At 40.7% G+C, this 21,829-nt stretch overlaps 2 protein-coding genes across 15 annotated transcripts in view; one reads left to right on the forward strand and one right to left on the reverse strand.

Annotated features, from left to right (window-relative positions):
* The window catches only part of POLK (DNA polymerase kappa), a 36,244-nt gene extending 34,635 nt beyond the window's left edge, over window positions 1-1,609 (reverse strand). For 4 of the 11 annotated variants that reach the window (XR_012778977.1, XM_075526877.1, XM_075526876.1 and 1 more), the window contains exon 1: window positions 1,496-1,609. The gene's annotated coding sequence lies outside the window, so the exon portion shown is untranslated. Of the gene's footprint in view, window positions 1-748; window positions 1,173-1,416; window positions 1,436-1,495 lie in introns of those variants that run through there. The other 7 variants (XM_075526878.1, XM_075526870.1, XM_075526875.1 and 4 more) reach the window with 7 other exon arrangements.
* Window positions 1,610-1,787: 178 nt separating this feature from the next.
* The window catches only part of CERT1 (ceramide transporter 1), an 80,754-nt gene continuing 60,712 nt past the window's right edge, over window positions 1,788-21,829 (forward strand). For 3 of the 4 annotated variants that reach the window (XM_075526743.1, XM_075526744.1, XM_075526746.1), the window contains exons 1-2: window positions 1,790-2,227; window positions 5,948-6,082. In XM_075526743.1, the coding sequence (XP_075382858.1) occupies window positions 2,132-2,227; window positions 5,948-6,082 (231 nt within the window). In that variant the 5' untranslated portion in view covers window positions 1,790-2,131. Of the gene's footprint in view, window positions 2,228-5,947; window positions 6,083-21,829 lie in introns of all 4 variants that reach the window. The other variant, XM_075526745.1, reaches the window with a different exon arrangement.

A 21,829-nucleotide genomic window follows, 5' to 3' on the forward strand; every position in this document is an offset into this window, starting at 1 on the left:
TTCATCAACATGCTGCAGTGAAGAACTATAAATTATTGTCATACATATCAATATATACAAAACTCAGCCACTCTGCTTGCTTAACAGATGCAGTACATCGCAACAGGCACTAAGAAAAAATATCTTGTTTGGTTTCTTTCCAAACAGCTGGTAAATCAAAGAACATAGTTTCTCAACAATATTTTATATATTAGAAAACTGTCTAAAATAGTGCCTACAGTAGACTCACGTAAAAATTTTTCTGTGCATTCCAGTGATTACACAAATATTAAGACATCTGTGGCTGTTCTTTACTTCTAATTGTTTAGGACAATGATGCTGCTTTACCAATCACTCTCAGTGCTGCATTCATTGTAAATATTGTTATACCAGAGACTTTGAACTGGTACTAGTATTATTTAACTTTTAGCTGCTACATATATAGGGAATGCATATAACTATGCATGTCAATACTATGAGCTCTGTCAAAAAAATAATAAAACCTCAATGGAAACTTTCAAGCAGCATAACATGGAAAAATTACACAATGATTTGTCACATGGAGGAAGCCAGAGAAAATACAATTGTACAGCATTGCTCTTGCAATATAACCAGAAGCGTGTGTTCCAAAACTGAAGTTTCGTCAACGAACGCTATTTAACACTTTTTTTAAAGAAATCACGAGAAAGGAGATGAGCCACCACAAATCTTGAGTCCTTCCCAGCCCACTACATCTGTTCATAAATTGTGAAATAACACGTTCAACTACCTTTTTTCCCTTTCTGCAAATATTTTTCCGCCCATAAATATCGGCAAGTACACATACCTCAGACGTAAGTCTGAAGAAAAAAAATTATCGTTTCGTTCCCTTAACTGTGAAACATTAGGCAAATAAAAGACAGGACACCGCTACCTCGCAGCTGAGGCAGACTGCTGACCGCCACTTTCCGCTCTGCTCATCGCACGCCTTTGGGCACAGCCGGTGAAGCAGAACGAAAGCGGACAGCGCAGAGGCGCCCCGTCCGTCGGGAAGGAGCGGGCTGCCGAGCCCACTGGCGGCCGCACAGCGCGGCTACTTGGCGCGCCGCGCCTAACCGCGACCGCCGCCGCCCGCAAGGCGAGGGCCTTAGCGGCCTCTTCGCCCCGCGGCCCCGGGGAGCGGCGCAGGTGCCCGCCAGCCCCGCGCGGGCGGCAGAGACTCGTTAGTTGCGGCGGGACGGCCCGCCCTCCCCTCACAATTCACCCGGGAGCCGGCAGCACCTCCCGCCCCTTCCTGCGGCCTCCGCAGCCACCATTTTTGTCAAGGGAAAGGTTTGGCGCTCACCCCCTGAGTCCCGCCGGTTTTAGGCAGGGAAGAGGAGGCCACATCTCTCACACTAGAAAGCAAGCAGGGCCGGAGAGACGCTTCACCTCATAAAAGAAAAAGCCCTCCCTCACCCCACAAAATATAAAGCAAACATCGCCCCAAGCAGCACCGCTGCCCTCGCCCGGCGGCAGCGGGAGCAGAGTTCCCCACCTCATCGGGAACGCGGATGCGAAACCCGCCACTAGCGCCACAGACACGACGAAACCAAGATGGCGGCCACCTGCCGACGGGAGGGAGACGGCCGCCGCGGCGGACTACACCTCCCAGCAGGCCGTGCTGCACCAGCGAGCACCAGAAACTACCTTTCCCGAGAAGCAGCGGTGGCCGGGCTTACCGCTGCGCGGGGCAAGACTACAACTCCCGTCAGGCGCCGCGCGGCCCGGCCGGCGGGGCTGGGCGGGAGGGCGTGGGGCGGACCTGGTAAATAGTAGCAGAGAGCACCCTCCTGGCGTAAGATGGCGGCGGCAGCGGCGGAGCTGTGAGCGGAGTGCGCGGCAGGCGGACGCGCGCTCGCCCCTCCTTCCCTCGCCACCTCTATGTTGTGGCTCTTGCCTCGGGCGGGGGCCGCGGAGCTACGGTGAAGGGGGAAGCCCGAGCCTGCGTGCCTCAGCGCCGGCCGGCCGCTGGCAGGGGCGGGCGGCGCTGGTGGCACCCGCGGGCGCGGAGCGGTGCCGCTCAGGTAGAGCCCGCCGCTCCCGTCCCTTCGACAGCAGGAGGCTGAGGCTGCTGTGGGTGGGGGCCGCTTCGGCTCTTCCCTGCTCGGCGGTGGCTGCGGCTCGGGTCTCCATGTCGGACAACCAGAGCTGGAATTCCTCCGGCTCCGAGGAGGACCCCGAGACCGAGCTCGGGCTGCCTGCTGAGCTCTGCGGGGTGCTGAGCAAGGTAAGCCGCCTCCCCCCTCCCCGCAGCCCGCGCCCCGCGGCCTCTCACTTCCCTTCTCCGCGCTTCGGTCCCCCCTGCCTCGCGGCTGGCCGGGGGCTGTCAGCCCCGTCCCCCTGTCTCCCGCCCGCTCCGGAGGATCAGGCCGAGGGGCCTGGTGAGGGGGCCGGAGGCTCCGCGGGGGGCGCTGGCACAGCCGGAGCAGCCGCCACCTGACGGCGGGGAGCCTGCCAGGCAGCCGCTGCGGCGGCCGGCGCCAACGGCCCGCGCCCCCTCCCTCAGCCACGGGCATCGGCACATCCCGGCCGCCGGGCCCCCGCCTCTGCGCAGCTGCCGCCCGCCCCTCCCCACCCCGGGAGAAAGCCCTTCTTCGGGGGAGAGCCGCGGGCGCGGCTTCAGCCCGGCCGGGCGGCTGGGGGAGGCGTCGGTGCCGCCCGGCCCGGGGGTCCCTGCCACCCCGAGCCCGCTGGCTACCCGGCCTGAGGTTCCGGAGAGCCGGGCCCAGGAGGAGGCGGCCGGGTGCGCCGGGGGAGGGCGTCGCCCCGGCGTCTCAGGCTCCTGGCTGGAGCCGGCAGCGGGCCCGGGTGCGGGCTGGAGCCGCGGCACCCCGCTCGTCTCCCCGGGAGCTCCTGAAGGCAGGCGCAGCCCCTGGTTGCTCCCCAGGAGCGGGCAGTGGCATAGGAGCGGCACAGGCTTTAGTCCAAGTATCAAAACAGGGCAGTAAAATACTCTGCAGCAGGAGACACGGGAGGTGGGGAGGAACGGAAGGAAAAATGCCCTAAAGCTTGTTCCCCGTTTTAAAAATAAACATAATTTGTGCTCTTTTATAACTGAAAATAAGATGACTTGCAAGTATGTGTCAGGTGATACTGGGAAATTTTGGTTTTAGGAGGACTTTGAAGTTGAATATTGAATTACTAAGTTTTCATGCAGTTTTTTTATCACAGAAAGAACCTTCAGAATAATGTTGAAATATCTTTAGAATTAAAGCAGTATGTTTTGAATTTTTTTTCTTGCCCTACATGATAAGGCTGGACACAAGCCAGCATAGGAAGCACAGGTCATGGGATACAGAGATCATAAACTGGCCATGGATGCTGAGAAAACAGCCATAACAGGGTTAGCACTCTGCTTTTTGTGAGGCACTCAGTGAACTCCTTCAGCCTGAAAATGTTTCTGACCTCAGAGACGAGAAGAACAGTTGGAAGAAAAGAAGGGTCTTTGCTTTCATTTGTAAGATCTTGTCATCTAATAGTGGATGGGGAAGGGAGAGGATGAGATGGATGTGAGATGTTACAACAGTTAAAATGTGGGGGTTTGGTTTAGTGTAGTTTTATTGTTATTTTTTCTATTGCAAAGTTTTCCTTTGATTAGATACTTCCATCATTAGAAACTTTAATTTGTGGGATGTAATTGATTTTTATGTTGGCAAATTAAATACTTTATTAAGTCCAGGTGCTGTTTCTTACGGGTGCAGCAGGTGAGGCCCTGTCTTCTGACATTCTGTAGCTTAGGTATGTGCAAACTTTTTATTTTTCTGGATGATTATGCCGAGTGTAGCTGGCACTGCCTTTCCTGTGAGAACATGGGATATAATCCGAATAGTCAAGTATGGTGAAACCTGTTGCAGTGAATGTGCTTGAGGGATAAGTTTACCTTTTTTTAGTTGATGCCTTGGTAATACTTGAGACTAATTAAAATGAAATGATAGCATACTAAACTGTCTACTAAGGAAATACCTGGTTTTGGTATCTTATTGTGCATAATTAAATTCTAAAGCAATAAAAGTGGGCTGCAGTTCTCTGTGTGCTTAGTAGTGTTTCAGTTGTTCCACCCTTCAGTAAAGACAGAAGCTTTGAAGAAAATGGAGTAATTTGGTAAGAGAAGCTTATTAGAAGTACAGCCTGCTGGTCTCTTTAAATGTTTCAGAACTCTAGGCTTTTTTCCATTGTATTTCCTGCTAACAATTTTAAGGTGGATGCGAAGAAAGAACTTCAATGTGGAAGACTCTTTCTTGAAGCACAAGAATCTAGATGCTGGAAAAAGCAGTGGTCTTTTCTTTGTCAAACCTTGTGCCTACCTAGTATACTTTAAGGAGTCTCTTAATTCATGGCACATTTTGATTGCAACAGCAAGCGTTCATTGCAACAGCAAATGCAAGATTGAATGCTACATTTGCCTCACTTAACTCTGTCAGTGAAGGAAAGGTGCTTTCCTCCCTGTCCCTTGCTCTTTTGCCCGAGATAACTTTGAACTCTGCCTTTCACATCTGGGAGGAGTTGGGAACATGAGAGACAGGAAGAGGAAAGTGGGGAATAATATACCTCCATGACAGCTTGTGCTACCAGTTCATGTACTGAGCACAGCTGAGGCTTTCTTTCAGAAATACTAAACTTAGAAATTCAGTGTATTAAGAGATGAAAAAGGGCTTTATCTTTGGAAAGCAAATCAAGGTCTTACCTATGCTTAAAAATTGTTAGTAAATTCTCAGCTATAGAATTTGTTTTCCTTAGACCTCTTGTTATTACCAGAGTTAGCATGTAGTTATGGGACATGTATTAACTAATTCATGTAGTATAATGTGGAAACGAGCCTGTTAGTCAACTTCCCCCCCCATTTATATATTACAAAATGATGAATAATGGTTAGACTTAAATGCTAAAAAGAGCTTATTTCTCAGAGCTTTTTGTCAAAGAACGGTTGTCATGATCAAAGAAGTGCTTGCATGATAAAACTATTTTTGAGACTTTTGTTTCAATTTTTTCTAATTTATAAAATTTGCATTGTGATTGAAGACCAAGCACTGGTGTACAGTCAGATGAGAAGAATCATCTGTTCAGCGTCAGAGAACAGTCCTGATGCTCTATCAGTGTCGTATGATTCTACAAAGTGCAGTTGGGAAGATGTTACAAATATAAGATTATATATATAACATATAAAGATAAATATAAGATTTTATATATAAGATTAAATATAACCAGAACTTTTAGTCACTTCTTACTAGATCTCTGTAGGATGAATCCAGGACTTGTTCCTGGAATATCAGTTTCATTCCATGTGTGAATATGGAGTCCCTAGAAGAGTCTGAACAACAAAAGGATGATTGGGTGTCTGCTCATAAGCTATTATCTTCTTAATGAGAAAGTGGTTAGGAATTAAAACCTAAAGCAGTATCTATGGGCAATATTAAATTGATAAAGAACTGATTACTCTAGGCAGTACAATAGTCTTATACTGTACTGTGGGATAATGATATGTTTGTATTTATACGAAGAGAACTAGATACTTTAGTAAAACAATTTTGTAGAAATTAACTTTTATATAAAATAAATTATTTCATGTTCCACTTAAGTTTGGCTTTTGGGCTACCTCCAGATTTTAAATCCAGTGGCTAAACTCACCTTAGTGATTAACATTTGATTTTCCCCTCCCCCCTGTCCTCAGTTTGTGTCATTAGTATGTTTATTACTTTTATTTTAACTGGCCTTAGCAATGCAATTGCAGTCAAGACATCTTATCTTACTGTTCATTTGAAACAACTGGTTTTTAGTACCTTTATGAGTTTGTAAAATTATTTTAGGAGCTCTGAGCAGAATAAAGTTCTCAATTGGGAGGAACTTTTAAAAATAAGTTGCCTTTTTTCTCCTGGTGCTTGAAAGCCTGAGCCACACTGTCTTTTATTGTTATTTTTCTATTAGCTGATCTTTGGAATTTTTTTTACAGTGGACCAACTACATTCACGGGTGGCAGGATCGATGGGTAACTCTGAAAAGCAGCACACTCAGTTATTACAAGTCCGAAGATGAAACAGAATACGGTTGCAGAGGCTCTATCTGTCTGAGCAAGGCTGTGATTACTGTAAGTGCTATTTCATTATTGCTGTCTTTTCATGTTTTGGGGTGTTACATGTTTGTAGGCTAATGTCTGGTGAAAGCCAACATGGGTATGGCAAATTCTATTAGGTCATCTGTTATGAAAGTTAGTGGTATCAGTGGAACACTGTGGACCAGGGCAAGGAGTTCCTAATAAGAAAACAATTGTTCTCATTTGTGGCTGCAGTAAGCAGCTTTTCATCTCTTACTGCAGCGGGTTTCTGTAGGTAGGGATACAGTTTGCCTCTGGAGGCTGCAAAGTTTTTCCAGGGGTTGGCCTAAGACCCTGGACCAACCTCCCAAAGGAGGTACCATCCATCACAGCCTTCACACTTTGCACTAGAGGGAGAGGGTAGTACTTCTTTGACTGTACTTTCTGAACATGACTCTGTAGAACATTTCCAAAAGAAAATGCTTCCTCCTCTGAACAAGTTAGTGTGTTGCTGTTTTTGTCTAATGCTAGAAGATTTGGTATTGCACTGCTAAGAATAAAGAGCCTACATATAAATGAAATCTCATAAAGATGAATTGGCCTTAGAAGATAAATTTAAAAAAATCTGCTTCTTGTGGCTTTCAGAATTATGATATGTATTAATTATGACTAATACCTGCCAAAAAGCATGCTATAGCTTTTCTGTTACTGTTAAATAGTCCGTTTATGTGATTTAGAGAAAAAATAGCTGGACTTCTGTGTTGCACACAAGTTCCTAGAGGAGTGGTGTTAAATCTTACTGTTTATGTTCTTATTCCACCGAATGTGGTTTTTTCAAACTGAATTAAGGATGACAAATGAGACGTTTTCTTTCTCACTAATATTCAGCTTACAAATAGAATTTTATTAAACACATCTTGGTTTGAAAAAAAAGACTGGATTGATTACATCAACTGTATGCATTTTGGAAAAAAGCCTGTGAAGAAAAAGCAGATTTTACATTTAGATGTCTGACAGGTATTGCAGTCATCTAAAAATTAAAACAGATCATTTATTTTAAAACTTTTTTAAACAGCTTTAAACTTTTAAAACTTGCTCAAGATTTGACTTACTCAGGAATACATGGTGCACAACAACAGTCTCTAGAAATTCTGACTTAAGTGTACTCTTGGCACTCTGTAGTAGTACCAGCCTCTGATCAGGACTTGCAAAAAGGTCTCAAGTTCACTAGCAAGAGGCTTAACATGCCAACCAGGCAGAGATGGGAAGGTGGTGGCAAGGATATAGGCCAAGGGACATCTGGAAGTATGCTGCAGAGCCCATCAGCAGCCTGAATTCAGTTGTGGTGGCGGAGCGAGAGATTATAGTGATGCTGCTATTGCTGCTGGAATGTTTTGGTACATTGCAGTTTGTGAAGGGAAGTTGGTGAGCTTATGTTCTGACTAGGAAGTATGTAACACTGGAACTTCTTACACATAGCTTTTTTCCTCTTCTATCTGGTACTTGTTACATCTGGTCACTTGGAGTCAAATCGTTCCTTTTTTTTCAGTTCTTGAGCTTCTTGACTACATTGAGAAAGAAACTACGGAGTTGGAGAATGAGAACTGTGCCCACTTTTTATTCTAAGTTAACCTGATATTTTTGTTACTCCATTTTCATTCAGGCTCATGCTTTATGAGAGGTATTTGACAGTTTAATTGCTTGATTGTGGTTTGAGATGGCATCTCTGAAACCTAGTAAACTTCTGTTAATTATTTCTAGCTGCAGTTAAAATGATTGTTGTGTACGTATTGGAGGTTCAGGAATACTGTTGGATCATTTCATGCCTCTGGGATATAGAAATTTACTTTTGAAACTGTTGTGCGATTATTCTGTCTCTTATTTTTCAGAAGGTATTCCTCTAAGCCAGAGTTTTAGCATGAATGCTTCTGGTTTGATAGTTGTTTGGTAGCAAATTGAATACATTTTTTTTAAACCTATGTTTTCAGTAGAAAATTAATTATGCTTAAAGATAAATGTTTAAAATATTCTTCCTGTGGTACGTAGTTAATTTTTACTTTCATGTCCTTGTAATGTCTTACTAACTGTAAGCTTACTAGCATGTATTTGAATGCGTCAGAGAACACCAATAGCTGATAAAATAGATGTTGAGATGATAATGTGTGAAAACTACTTTCGCTATCAGTGGAACTTACTCTTTACTCTGTCTTGTGATTACTTTGACAGAGAGGGGAAGTCAGGTTTCTTTTCACTGATTTGATGTAGTTGGGATCTTAATCTTAAATATTTTTCAACAGTCTTTCACTATACTGTAAGTTTAGTTTTCCTTGATCTTGCTGATCCAGAGTCAGGCATAGTAACTACCTATCTCCTAACCTGGTGTATTTTGGTAAGTTTTCCTTCGGTACAAAGCAGGACATGAGTGATATGAGATGGTGTTGATGGCTGTAAAGTTTCCTTGTAGGAAAGGGTGGTTGGATTTTCATAGAGCTTTCTTTTAGGCACTCAGATTAGGCATGCATGTTTGGATTCAATGGGGAATGTAATGATTTTCTGTGTGTAATTAATTCTGCTAGTAGTATAGAAGGTCCAAGTTTTGTTGATGTATAAGCACAGATTTGGAAAGCTGCTGTTATGAGTAGTCTTACTGCACTTCCAGCAATGAAGATCAGCCTAATGATAAGTCATAGTATTAACTGAGACATGAATGTTGTGTTCAGAAAGCTGCAGTTGCTTCTGCTTTTGTTTTATCATTCCTATCACATTGGGCAGAGATTGATAGACAGATGATTCTACAGGGATATTTTATAAGACACTTGTCTCTCCCCTCTTTATTTAATAAGAGGAAGACTTTTAAATTAGCTTGTTAAAGTAGCTTCTTCAGGTATTTCAAGTGTAGAATTATGTCATCCCTCCAAAACAGGTAGGTTCCTGTGACAATAGTCTTTAGTTGAATGAAAAAGGTGGGGTCTGGTTGGACTACTTGCTGTATTAACCACTGCGACTGAAAAGAGCTGGTTTTTCTAGAATAGAGGACTAAAGGATGAGTATTTATTGTGTACTCACTGGATTACATCAAGTAATGAACTGTTAAGAACTGGCCATGTGGATTAAGTTATGGGGGAGGACAATGGAAGTCAATACATGATGCTAACTGAGTTGCTTTTAGCCAGATAAGGAGAAACACCTCGAAGGCGTTTAATTGGTTTGTAACAGGGTGGAGGCTTGAACTCAAGTTAAAAATTCTGCTATGTGGTCAAGGGATGAGAGGAAATTATGGGTATTATAAAAAGTTCATATATGCACAGATTTAAGCTTTGTTATATTAATCTAGCCTGGACATCCTAATTTACTGCTGTAGTTGGTTGTCAAAGCCAGGTGGCGTTTACTAAAGATAACCTTTTGTTAACAAAACTTTGTAGTTTTTCATTCTTAAAGTCAAACTTTCGATGGGCACTTCTGTGTACATGATTAGGAGCAAATGTTGATGGCAGTTCTGTAGTGGTGGATATGTGGGATTCAGCTTTGGAGTTGGAAGGTCTAGGGTCTGTCACTGAAAGAACAAACAGAAATGCTCTGTAGAGCTGGAAGTCCAACTTCCAGGCAAACTGGCCTTTGAGGTTGTACTTTCTTTGCCTTGATTACTGTGTCTGTTCTGATAGTGCCATCACTGCTTTTGTACAGAGTGGCTTGCACTAACTCATGCAGTCACAGTGTGATGTATCAAGAATAACATGGTATGCACAGAATAACTTAAGCTGGAAGGGAACTCTCGAGGCCATCTGCTGTGCCCCCCCACTTCAGGCAGTCTCCTAGAAAGGCCAGCACTAATTTAATCCTGGTGGTAACTTATATTAATAGATTTTCAAACCTGTTTACAAATTCTTAACAACAAAGTGTTTATCTCATGAGTTCTAGGGTTTTTCCAGAAAGGATTTGGCTGGTCAGGATAGCTCTTCTGCATTGTTCCATGTGGAGGATCTTGAAAAATGCTTAAGAGAAATGTCATGCTTGATAAATTTTAAGAATGGTTAAACTCAGCCATCTGTGAACTTTGTATTTTTTTCACTAGAGATGACTGCCTATGCAGGAAGAGTTCCAAAAGCTTATGTTCCACCTTAACCTTCAGATTTTCTTCAGATAGGATTCATACTTGCCATGTTGTTTTAATCCAGTGGTTGGTCTTCATCTTCCTTTCTGTATATATGACTGATATAGAAAAACTTCTTGATTTCTAATTTGGTAGCTTAAACAAGGTGCAATAACTGTGATGCAATGATTTCCTTGGTTTTGGTTGTACTGTGATGATGCATACTCATGTCAAAATCTTAATGGAAACATGCTATTGGTTATTACTCCTTTTTTAGAGCACTTTGTTGTTGTGTTGTAAAGAGACATTTAGACAGTTCTGTGGAAATGCCTGGGCCAGGATTGAGCAATAAATTCAGTTTGCATAATGGAGATATTTTCAGTAAACTAGGCTTGCTTTTTTTTTTAGAAACAGTAATTAGAAAGCACTGTTGCTTAATGAAGGCAGTAATTACGTTTTATATTAATATACAAGTTGCAAGCCATTCCCCTTCAGAATGGACTTCTGAAAGAGTGGATTTCTTGAATATCTATTGTGAATATCTGGAGCTCCGGACAGGCGAGAAGATAGAAAAATGAAGTCTGCCTAAGAGATAGCTTAGTGAATTGTCTTAGCTTTTTTTTTTCCTAACTAGCAATTAATTGCTATTGTGGATAACTTAATAAATATTCATGTTATAAAGTAGGGCTGGTATAAACATGTGTTAGTTCCAGTTTACGAAAAGAACAAGAGCACTATGCATGAAAGAGCTAAACTGGCAGTTTCCAATTTTAACCTTCTCATTTCCTTACACATAGTCTGAGGAAAGAGTGAGATGGTTCTTCCCAGCAACCAGCCACTAATAATAAAAAACTTACCCCACTTTTTAAAGATACGGTTAGTGGAAGAGCTGCCCTTCCTCACTCTAGCAGTATTTCTGATTTATTTATAGTATGATGCTGGCCACCATTAATAATTGGGCACTTGTGAGGGGAAATAGATTGACATTTTTAAAAATAGATTGACGAGTTAACAGAGGATGGTTCATGCATTTGTCAATTTAAACACATACACAAGCTTCCTATGAGAGCTTTTTTCGCAGAAACTTTAAACTCTACAAATGCTTAAGTTTTAGAATATAAAGATGTGTATTTTTAATTGAAGGAAATGTCAGTGCTAGGCAAATATTCTTAGTAGTATTGTTTAAAACACTTTTAGCATGAAGAATCATGTCTTGCAAAGTAGACTTTCAAAAATTTACACTTGACATCGACAGTACGTTGGTGTGTTTATTTTAAATTTTGTGAAATGTAACGGTATTTGGGAAGCAGTTGGAGTGGTAGTGTATAGAAGTAGACCCACTTGGAGGACTAATGTCGGTAAACTTTGGATTGGCTTTTTTCTAGCTACTTCTGCGAACTTTGATCTTGCTAACAGACCTGCTTATGATAAAAGAAGAATGATGTAATTGCAGCTTTTTTCTACTGATAGGTTTGATTCAATCTGTTGCTAGTTAAGTTGAATGGGAACCGATAGCTTGTAGTTGGTGAAAGCTTTTATTAAAAAAAGCTAAGCTATAAATCTGTGCCCTGGGCAGAAATACCATAGCAGTAAATTTGCAATAATTGCTAATTGCATGGGAAAATACTGTTTCCAACTGTCTGAGGTTGGAAAACAGTCTGTTTTAGTATGAAGTGATGAGCATTTAATTAAATAATTCATTTTCTGTAATTTGATAAAGTGCTTCCTCAGCCTTAATTGCTACTAAAAAGATGACCTGAGTAAACTAAGACATAGAATACAAGCCCTAACTAGATAGGGGTTTATTTAGGACACATGGCAATTAGTACTTTCAGGCTTTGGTGTGTGCCTTAAATAATCAAGTAGCTAAATCCAGACTGGTGGAAAATCTTGGCTAAGTGGGAGAGAAATCTGAATGGATGTTCTGGACAGAGGCAAGTGTGGTCAGGAATGCTTACTCATATGTGAAAGGCCTGAGATGATTGTATTCTGGAGAGGAAAATGCCAAAGAGCAACAGGGGAGTAAGAGAGAGAAAGGGAGTTGATGCCTGGGAGATAATGACACTGGGCCAGTGCTGGTGCAGCAGGCAGCAGTTCCTTGGAACATGGGATTCTCCTGAACAATTATTTTTAGTATTCACATCCTCTGTACAGATTTGTATATGTCTCTGAGTTACCTGAACCAGCAATGGATGGGTTGATGTTCAAAGTGAAAATGTCAGAACATTGCCCTGTATTTATCAAAGTGCTACAGAGTGCTAATATCCTTGGCAAACAAAAAGCAATTATTTGGCAGGGTAGAGAAATAGAAGATTTCTTCCTTATTATGTATTAATACATAATAGAAGAATACATAAATACATTAATACATAAAGGAAGAATACATTTCTTCCTTATTATGTATTAAGGAAATTAAGTCAGAAGTGGAAAAATATGCACCCAGATCAGCTCAGGTGAGACTGTTCATCATATTATGATGAAGAATTCCATAATGATTAAGATGTGAAAAAAATAAGTAATGTGTATTACCCAAATATTTTAGGATTACTTAATATTGCTGAAGAATTCAGCTTTAGTTCTTGAATATAATAATGTTTTACCACATACTTGAGATTAGGGCTGTAATCCAACAGTACTCTTGTGAACTTTTTATTATCAATTAGAATATCATTCCCCCACTTGAAATTTTTTGTTTTATTAAGAGAATTAATTAATTTTTAGCAGTGTTCATGATTTGACATCCACTTCAGGAGCATGATTCTTGCCTATGGTTTATATCAGAGCATTTTCATGCTGTGGAGCATTTCTCACAGATGCTATACCAAGCCTTAAATAATTCCAGTGTTTGCATTTGGTGTTAAAGCTATGATTTTATACCTCAGCAAATTTTTCTGTGGTATTTGCAATCCTTATTCTTGCTCATCTGACTTTCTGTGCATCTTCATAAGATTGATTTATAGTTTGTTTATTGTTCATGGATACAGTTGGTTCATATGTCATGCCCTTCTGGGGTTGTAGTGTTGCTCAACAGTCCTGCTAGGCAACCTGCTGTTGATTATCTGATCTGTCTTATGATAGCCACTAATGACATTTTTAACATCTCTATTGAGTATTTGTACAATACAAGACATCACTTTCTGATATGCATTCCTAGAATGCTAAGTAAAAAGGTCAGAATACTCTTTTTTTTTTTAAATCTACTAGTATGCAGCTGCACCAGGCCATTCTGTTTTGCTGCCTCCTAAAGTTGCTATCTTACTAGCCTTTCACTTCTGTTCATATACTCAGAATAGTTCTTCACAGATGACCACTTGAGTGTTGTTTCTGCTTCTCCTAGTTCATCTTTTTGCCTCGTCCTTCAGGCATATACTTCAGTTGCTGCTTTTGCCATGTTCCTCATGAATTCTAATCAATGTGGATTAGATCAAATATTTTCACCAACTTCAGCCACTTCGTGGCCTGTTTGGTGTGTCTTTCCACTCAACTGAAGTCCACCATTCCTCAATGAAGAGGACCAGTTGGAATAGAATTTGCTACCCCATGTCTCCAGGCACTTAACCCAGATTGTATTGTGACTAGTGTTTTTAAGTTGCTCTCTTTTAAGAAGAAAAGTTGCTCTTAAGCTCTCTTTTTAAGCTCTTTCACAACTAAATATGTATGCATATATAGATACATATGTACACAAATATTATAGTTATCAAGGAATTAGAGGTAGCTGTGATGGAGGAGTTTAGACTGACAAATCAGGTCAATTTTAAACTTCAGAATAAAAGCTTTTAGGCTGACATTAACAACATGCCTTGTGCTTGTAATTATTCTTAAACATTGTTAATTGCCACTATACATTAGTTCTTGCACACTAACCATTATAATTATGTATTCAATGCAGTCAGTCTTATATCTGACTTAGATACTAAATTAGCTGTAAGTATGCAGTACCATGTAGCCAGTACTGTATTGCTAGCCTGGTATCTTTGTTCTTGATGGTCCTAGTTGCTGAGGTCAAGGTGACCTGAGTGAAGAGCTCTTCCGTAAGGGGTGAGGGGGAGGTGGATGACAGGACAGGGACAGAATTGAAGTAGGCATCTTCTGCCAACCTGCTGCCCCTCAATGTAGGTTCTTTTATAACCATCTTTTATAAAATGGTTGAGGCTCCTGGTCCTGGACTACATGTGGTGTGATGCTGGGGAGGTGTTACTTTCCCAGGCTGCAGCGGGTGCCTTGTTGTTGCCCTGTTGCTCAGCTGTTCAGTTTTTTTCCCTTGTGTAGCTGCTGCTAATTAGAGAAAAACAGCCTTCCCAGCTCTGGGGGTTGCACTTTCTCGCTGACCAGTAATTGACCATTAAGGAGTTGTTTATGGTTCTGGGGCCTCTGCTTTTAGTCTGGTGTCCATATTTTCAAGGCTTTTGTTATCTTATGCTTAAAATTGTATGTCATAACAAGAGACATCTGGTACCAAGGTCTAGTTCATAGAGCTAGTTTTCATAACAAGTTGATAATGAGCCTCACAAGTCACGACTTGCATAGTTAACATAAGGCCTGTTGCTAGTAATGTTAATACTGCATTTATAGAAATGCTTATACAGTTGTACTATATTAAATGGGTTATGTTTGGATTCAAACCAAGCTAACCTTAAGTCTTATGGTGCTGCTTTCACAGCTATGGCAGGCCTCTGCATTAGCTGCAGCTCCACTGCTTTTATAGGATGGGAACTCTCTGTTCCCATCACTGAGTCTAAGTCCAGGGTGCTCTGCACTCTCTGCCAGCTCAACATAGTGCCGCAAAGCATGGCTTTTCTCTTAGGGTAGAATATATTCTCTGGGTGTTGCCTCATGGTTTACTTGTGAAATCCATATTGTACTGTTGCTGTTGGTTTATGTACAGCTTTTGGGTCTTCCGTGGCACACTGCAGTACATGGTATGAGATACAACGAAGCTAATCAATACACAAATAGTGATTTTAGGGGTGCAACAGTGTATGTGTGATTCCTGCTCCTATATTTGACAGTCCTATAAAAATAAACTTAAAGTGACACACAGGGATTCTGCAGCCATTAAAGTTGATACAAAGTTGCCTTGCTTCCTGCCTGATTAATAACTCTAGCTTCTTGCTGTGTATGATGGGATTCCTAACGAGTTTAACTTGGTGATTTCAAATCAATTCTAAGCTGATATTTTTCTGGGTGGTATAATTCTGATTTTTTTTTTCCCCATGGCTGATGCATGATGTTGATGGATAAAGCTAATATTTTGTTCCTAATGGATACCTGAGGAGCATCATGTGCATTTTTCTGCAGGGGACTCAGTTCTCTGGTTTGGTTCCCACCAAAGAGACAACATGTACAATTCCATTTCCAGTATCTCATATCCTGGAGTCATAACAACTTGCCTTTAGAGCTATCAATTAATGACTTCAATAAAGTTTAGAATTCTTCAGACTATGTTCAAACAGGACAGGCCCATTAGTTATGTCCTGATTTCTCATGGTGCATATCAGAAACTGTTAATTACCCCATCACTAATCCATGGAGCTCTTATGTAGGGTATCCACTATAGATACCCTAGTAGATCGCTTTAGGCAGTGGCTGTGTGCACATGCTGTTTTACAACTATTTCAGTCTTGGCCTCATTTCTTCTAATAACACAGTGAATTCCATGTCTTGGACCAAAACTTAGCTGATATTTCAGGTGCACATTTGTTATACTCTAGGTCTTGCTATCACAAGTCATTGGTTTTTCAGTAGGCAGTTGGGAATAGCATGTGTCAGAGGTGTGTTTACGTATCAACCAACACAGCATGCCTTGATTACTACATAGTAATTCCACATTATTGCAAGGGAAATAATTGGATATAATATTAATTAACAAATTGGGTACTGTAAGACTATAGGATAGTTGATTCCCCACAAAAAAAATCTAAAAATTATTTTTATATGATCACTCCTGCAGCTGAACCTCTCTGCCAGGTGTGCAGAAAACCAGATTGACCAGGTTTTGTCTTGAGAACTGTAGGTTTCAAATTTTAAATGTGGTTTCACTGCTAAAGTAACACCTACAATATATGCTTGTTCCAGACTTAGAAAGGTGATTCTTATATGAGAGCTTCTTTGCAATGGATTAAACCAAGCTAATCTTAAAGTTTGCATAGCATGCTAACAAGCTAATATTACGTTCTACTTAGCATGCTTCTGCTTTCATGGATGCAGTGGGCCGTCTACTTTAGCTAGGTTTTGGAAAGATAAGATCATTATTTAGAAGAAGACGCAGTGCTGAAAGGCATTTTGAAAGGCAAATATCCTAACCTAAGACCTGAAGTGAAATTTTTGAGTGGTAGCAAAGAATGTAGAAATATTTAAGAGGCTTTTATATTTTTAAGCCTATTTTCTTGACAAGATTTTTCTACATGTGTAAATGTGCCACTATGAGGAAGTTTTTCTTTTTAATGTAGTAATGAGCAAACGAATAGATGTCCCATGTTTTACCACCTAAAAGGTTCATCACTGTTTCGGTAGGCATAAAGCTGTCTTGTTTACTTGCAATAAAGTTTCCCTATATCCTGTTTAAAAAAAAAAAGAGCCAGCCGATGTAACTAAAAAGTGGGTTCTTATTGCTAAAGAATAACAGCAAGGAAAGTCAAGACATCCCAGTTCAATGTTTCTATTAGGTTTTGCCTGGAGTTTGGAATTCAGAAAGGGAAACCAGAATTTTGACTGACTGTAATTCCACAGGTTTGTGGATCTACTTGGATCTTGGTGGGGTTTTTTTTTGTTTTGGGGGGGTGGGGGGTGTAACAAATACAGTGAATTACAACTTGCAACATCTCTTGGATTTTCAGTACATTTTTAATAAAATGTGTTATAAACAATGAAGTATAACGCTTTCTCTAAGTTGTTCCACCCTGAGAGTTAGATCTAGGATAGTTAATTATATTTAAAAAAAACCCTTGCAAAATTAAAGTAATGACTTTATTTAGTAACTTTAATGTTTATACTTCCAAAGCCAAGTGTCTTCAAAAATAACTTGTAGAGACAAAAGGATCTTGGTGGACTTTTATAATTGCACTGGGTGTAGATGGCAAGGGTGGGGGCTGCTGGGTGGCCTCTGCTGTACATGGCCAGTTCCAGCCAGCTCCAGCAGACCCACCACAGGGCACAGCTGAGCCCCTCAGCCACTGTGGTGACACCTAGAGATAAACATAGTTAAAGGGCAAAAATGCTCTCAGTAGTGTGTGAGAAAGAGGAGTGAGGAAGAAGTGTGAGAAACAGCCCTGCAAGCACCGAGGTGAGAGCAGGAGGAGGGTGAGGAGGTGTGGAGCAGAGATCCCCTGCACAGCAGGCATTTTGCTCCAGCCTGTGGAGGGGATTGCACCAGATCAGATTTCCACACTGCAGAGGACCCTACCGTAGCAGCTGGATATGCCCCGAAGGAGGCTGCAGCCTCTGGAGAGCCCATGCTGGAGCGGGTTTATCCTGAAGGACTGCAGCCATGGAGAAGATCCATGCTGGAGCAGGGGAAGAGCGTGAGGAAGGAGCAGCAGAGCTAAAGCATTATGAACTGACTGCAGCCCTCATTCCCCATCCCCCTGTGCCTGTGTTTTTAGTTTTGTGTTTGTTTCTTACCATCCAACTCTAATTGGCAATAAATGAATTTTCACCAAGTCAAGTCTGTTTTGCCAATGATGGCAGTAGGTAAGTGATCTCCCTGTCTTTATTGTGACCCATGAGCTTTTCATCTTATTTTCTTCTCCTGTACAGCTGAGGAGGGGGAGTGAGAGAGTGGCTGGGTGGGGGTCTGGCAGCCAGCCAGGGTCAAGCTACCACAGTAATTTAGAAAGTCAGCATAGGCATAGCTTGTGACTAATGCACTTGTTTGAAAGAAGAAGGGACAAGGATTGTTCCTAAGCAGAGGGAGGATTTTGCTGTGTGTACTCAAACTTTGGGAAAGGAAGACATCTCTAAAGGAAAATACAGTGATGATGCTCATTCAGAGGAAATAATGTCAAGGAAGGATACAAGAAAGAATAGACCATTTGGAATAGCAGTGTTCAGGATGTATTCTGAAAAATGAGCAGTTACTCCAGAAAGAAATATGCTAACTTAACTAAATACTTCTCCTTAGTATTCAGTAGGGCACAAAAGACCATGGTTTTAGACCTATCTTGTCTGGTAAAAATTCTTACCAAGCATAGTATTCATTGGTAAAGCACATATTTTCATTCAGCTGATTGAGAGGATTTTTCCAGTGATGATTTTAGAGTACTATTCACCATATAGAATACAACTTCAAAATCATCTCTGTGGTACTTCATTTCACTATCTTTTCTGTTCAGTGGTTTTTATAAGTTAGCATGTTTTCAGCCATTTTAAATTTTGTAGGGAGAGGACATAATTCCTCTACAGTTTGAATCTGTCATGAATTAAATGCTTTAGAAAAATTATTTTAAGATGTGCACTTTTTGAAACTTGGCTGAGGTTTTTCACTTGCCTTTTTTTCTAGCTAAATAATCATAGCCTTTGCCAATTCCAAACTGGTTTTACATGGGAGCTGAAATGCAGTTTTCATGTGTACTTTTAAAATTAATTCCTTCAATCATACAGCACAAATCTTAAAGTAAACTTTTTATCTTTGGGTTTTTGTTAGCACCTCAACATAAGTACATATAGAAAGTGTTCATGTAACTTTTCCTTCCTGGCATCAGATAGGTTCTTTTTTTATTTGCTTCCATAGTCAAAATACACACTTTGGTGTTAGCCTCACTTCTCAGTAACTGCCATGTTTTTCTTATTTTAATACCTGCTGCTTAGTGAAAATGGTGAAGACATTTTTTTAATTTGATCTTGTTACCTGTTACTTTACACTGCTTTCACTGGCTTCCCCTTTTTCTGTTGCATCAGATAAGCTACTCTTTAAGGTCCTCAGCGTCATATTTCTATAGCTCATCATATAAGATGTTACGCCTTTTCTCTGTTTAACATGCGATAGTGTTTTTGTCCATTGCTTCCTAAATTATCAAATACACGTGTCCCCTTTTGTCCAGTTTGCTGCCTCCTGTTGTGAGGATGTTCTCTTGCTTATGTGTGAGCACAGTCCTCTTTTGAACTTCTGTCTGTTTCAAAAGCAATACCATGTTACAGATGCAATTTAGTGTATTCTGGTAATTGCTTGTCCCCCTCTATCCTTTCTTGTCCTGTACGTATTGTCCTGGAATGATCTGGATTTCCTGTTGGAAGCTAGAGACAATAGAGGGGTTTTTGGCATTTGAGTGAATACATCTAGGTCCAGAACCTATTGAATGACCTCTGAGAACATATAGGCAGATCTGTAGATCTTCTTATGTAGTGACTGCTCTAAACTCTTTTGTGGAGGAGGTAGTAGTTTGTTCATGCACTGTGTAACTGGAGGATTTCAGGAAGTTGCAGAATGGTGCAGAAGGGACACTTTTCCTAAATTCTATGGGGATGGTGGAAAAACTAAGCCACAAACCAGTGGATAAATGGTACCTTGCATTGTAGGAAAGTGACACTATTCATGTAGGAAAAGATCGTGTATTCAGCTCTGAGCTGTCAAACACTGGTTGTGATAGCTTGGCTTGCATCTCATTTTCAAGGGCATGACTTTTCATGTCCACTTATAAGAAGTATTTAAGTTGCAGTTGTTGGAGACTGCTATCTTGAAAAGATTTTTTTTCAGGCTTGTGAATGTGAAGGTGCTTGCAGATAGACATCAGAGTTGCAAAGTGGTATTTCAGTACTGTACCATCAGATGAAGCAAAAGACAAAATGCACTAAGTTGTATTCTGAGTGGAGGAGAAGTGATCATGGGGTGGTCTGTCCCTATACACATCCTACTTGGGGGAAAAAAAAAATCTGTAAGCATGGGTTGCAGCATTTGCATCAGTGGAATATATGCAAAACACTTTATATAGGAAGAATAATCTTACGTTAAGTCATTTTTACTCATATAAAGCATTTTTTGCTTTTTAAAAGCTGAGAATTAGCATTTTTAATAGCTTTAGATATTCTGATATAAGGCATATAAGTTTAGGCCGTTTTTTTAAGAAAAACCTTCCGGTTTGATTACAAAAACTTTAATTCACTTTCTCAATTGTCAGTTAAGTACCTTTTGACTGACACCATCCTCAAGCCTACCTGGAAAAAAGAATGAGAAGTTCTGTTAACTTGCTTTGAGCTGCACTAAGAGAAGTGGTAGGGAAACATCAGGTTTCATGTTTTAGCTTAAAGCTACTACTAAAGTCTTTGCTAATGATTGAAAGCTAACTGCTCATCAGTGGGATTCGGATCATTTGAGCTTTTTCCCTTAAGAGAATTTTGTGAAACCTAATTAAGTAAACCAAAATGCATTGCTTTACAAAATGCCTTTTCTAAAGCAATGATTTCTCTCAATTCTGTAGTAGTTTTATTAGAGGGAATAAAACAGGTAGTACTTAATATTTGCCTTCACTGTAAAGTTACCTTTTTATGAATATAAATCTCTTACAAGATTTTATGGCTGTGATAATTCAGTCCACAGAAAAGTAAGTAATGTGGTGTTTTAGCAGGATGAATGAGAATTGGCATTAGAGGTCTTTGGAATCTGGCTTAAATATGACTGGAATTTAGAAATTCAAGAAGTGTATTCAGCAGCTGAACAGGTTTTCACATTTAGTGGTGGGCAAAATAAATGTACAGCTATACTAAGTTTTCTCTTAATCTTGTATTAAAAAATTACTTATTGGCATGACAAAAAACAATTAAAAACCTGCTATGTCAAACCTTCAGGGATAATAGCTTTGTACTGCTGAATTAGGTAAGTACAATGCTTGTCTTCACTCTGTTGATATATGTTATTATAGTGTATAACACTGGTGTATTGTAAACTTCAGTTATCTTCATAGCAGTATATGGTATTGTTTTGTTAATAACTGTGAACCAGTGGAGCTAGGCTAGATAACAGCCTGTGTCGCATTTATTGTAGTGACATTCGTGTCTGAGAGAGAACTAAAGAATGGTGGTTCTCATTTTCTGTAGGCCTCTGTTGTTTGTCTTGTGTCCTAGTGCCCTGCTTGTTTATTACTAATACGAAAAACGTTCAAAATTTTAAAACAAGTTAACTGTAGATAAGTTTTAGTTCTGCAATGGGAATAGCAGCCCAAGCACACTTTAATAGTTGTGATGTGCACACTTGAGTTGGATCTACTGTGAACTGCCCCAGCTTTCCTCCATAGGGAAAAGAAGAAATACCATTTAGAGTAGTGAGAGAGCAAGAAAAAGTGTCTTCATTCAAGTTTGGGGTTTTTTTCCCCATGCAGTACTCTTGAAGGTTAGGAAGTAAGTAAAAAGACTTAAGGTTCTGTGTGTGAGTTGCCTTAAGCACTTAACCGGTATTTTTCAAGCAGATACTGCTCTGAAGCTTGTTTCAGGAATACTTCAAGTTTGTGAGCTGTATAGCAGGAAGGATTTTGTGGCAATGCAGTCAGCTGTGACTCATGAGACCTGAGATGACTATGGACTTCCTCAGTAACTGTAGCCAAGTAAATGTCTCTTCATGTAAACTGTTCTCGCTTGGTTAGAACGTAAGAGCTAGTATCATTTAGTTTTACACAGAAAGATCTGGGACGCTTGAATACTTACAATTGCCTCTATTTCGGCAGGATTCTCTGCAGGTGCCTCAGAAGAAAGCTTAGGAGGCATACAGAAAGCATGTTTGGGGA

The sequence above is a fragment of the Mycteria americana genome, chromosome Z (genome assembly GCF_035582795.1).
Source record: "Mycteria americana isolate JAX WOST 10 ecotype Jacksonville Zoo and Gardens chromosome Z, USCA_MyAme_1.0, whole genome shotgun sequence".
NCBI classification, from domain to species: domain Eukaryota; kingdom Metazoa; phylum Chordata; class Aves; order Ciconiiformes; family Ciconiidae; genus Mycteria; species Mycteria americana.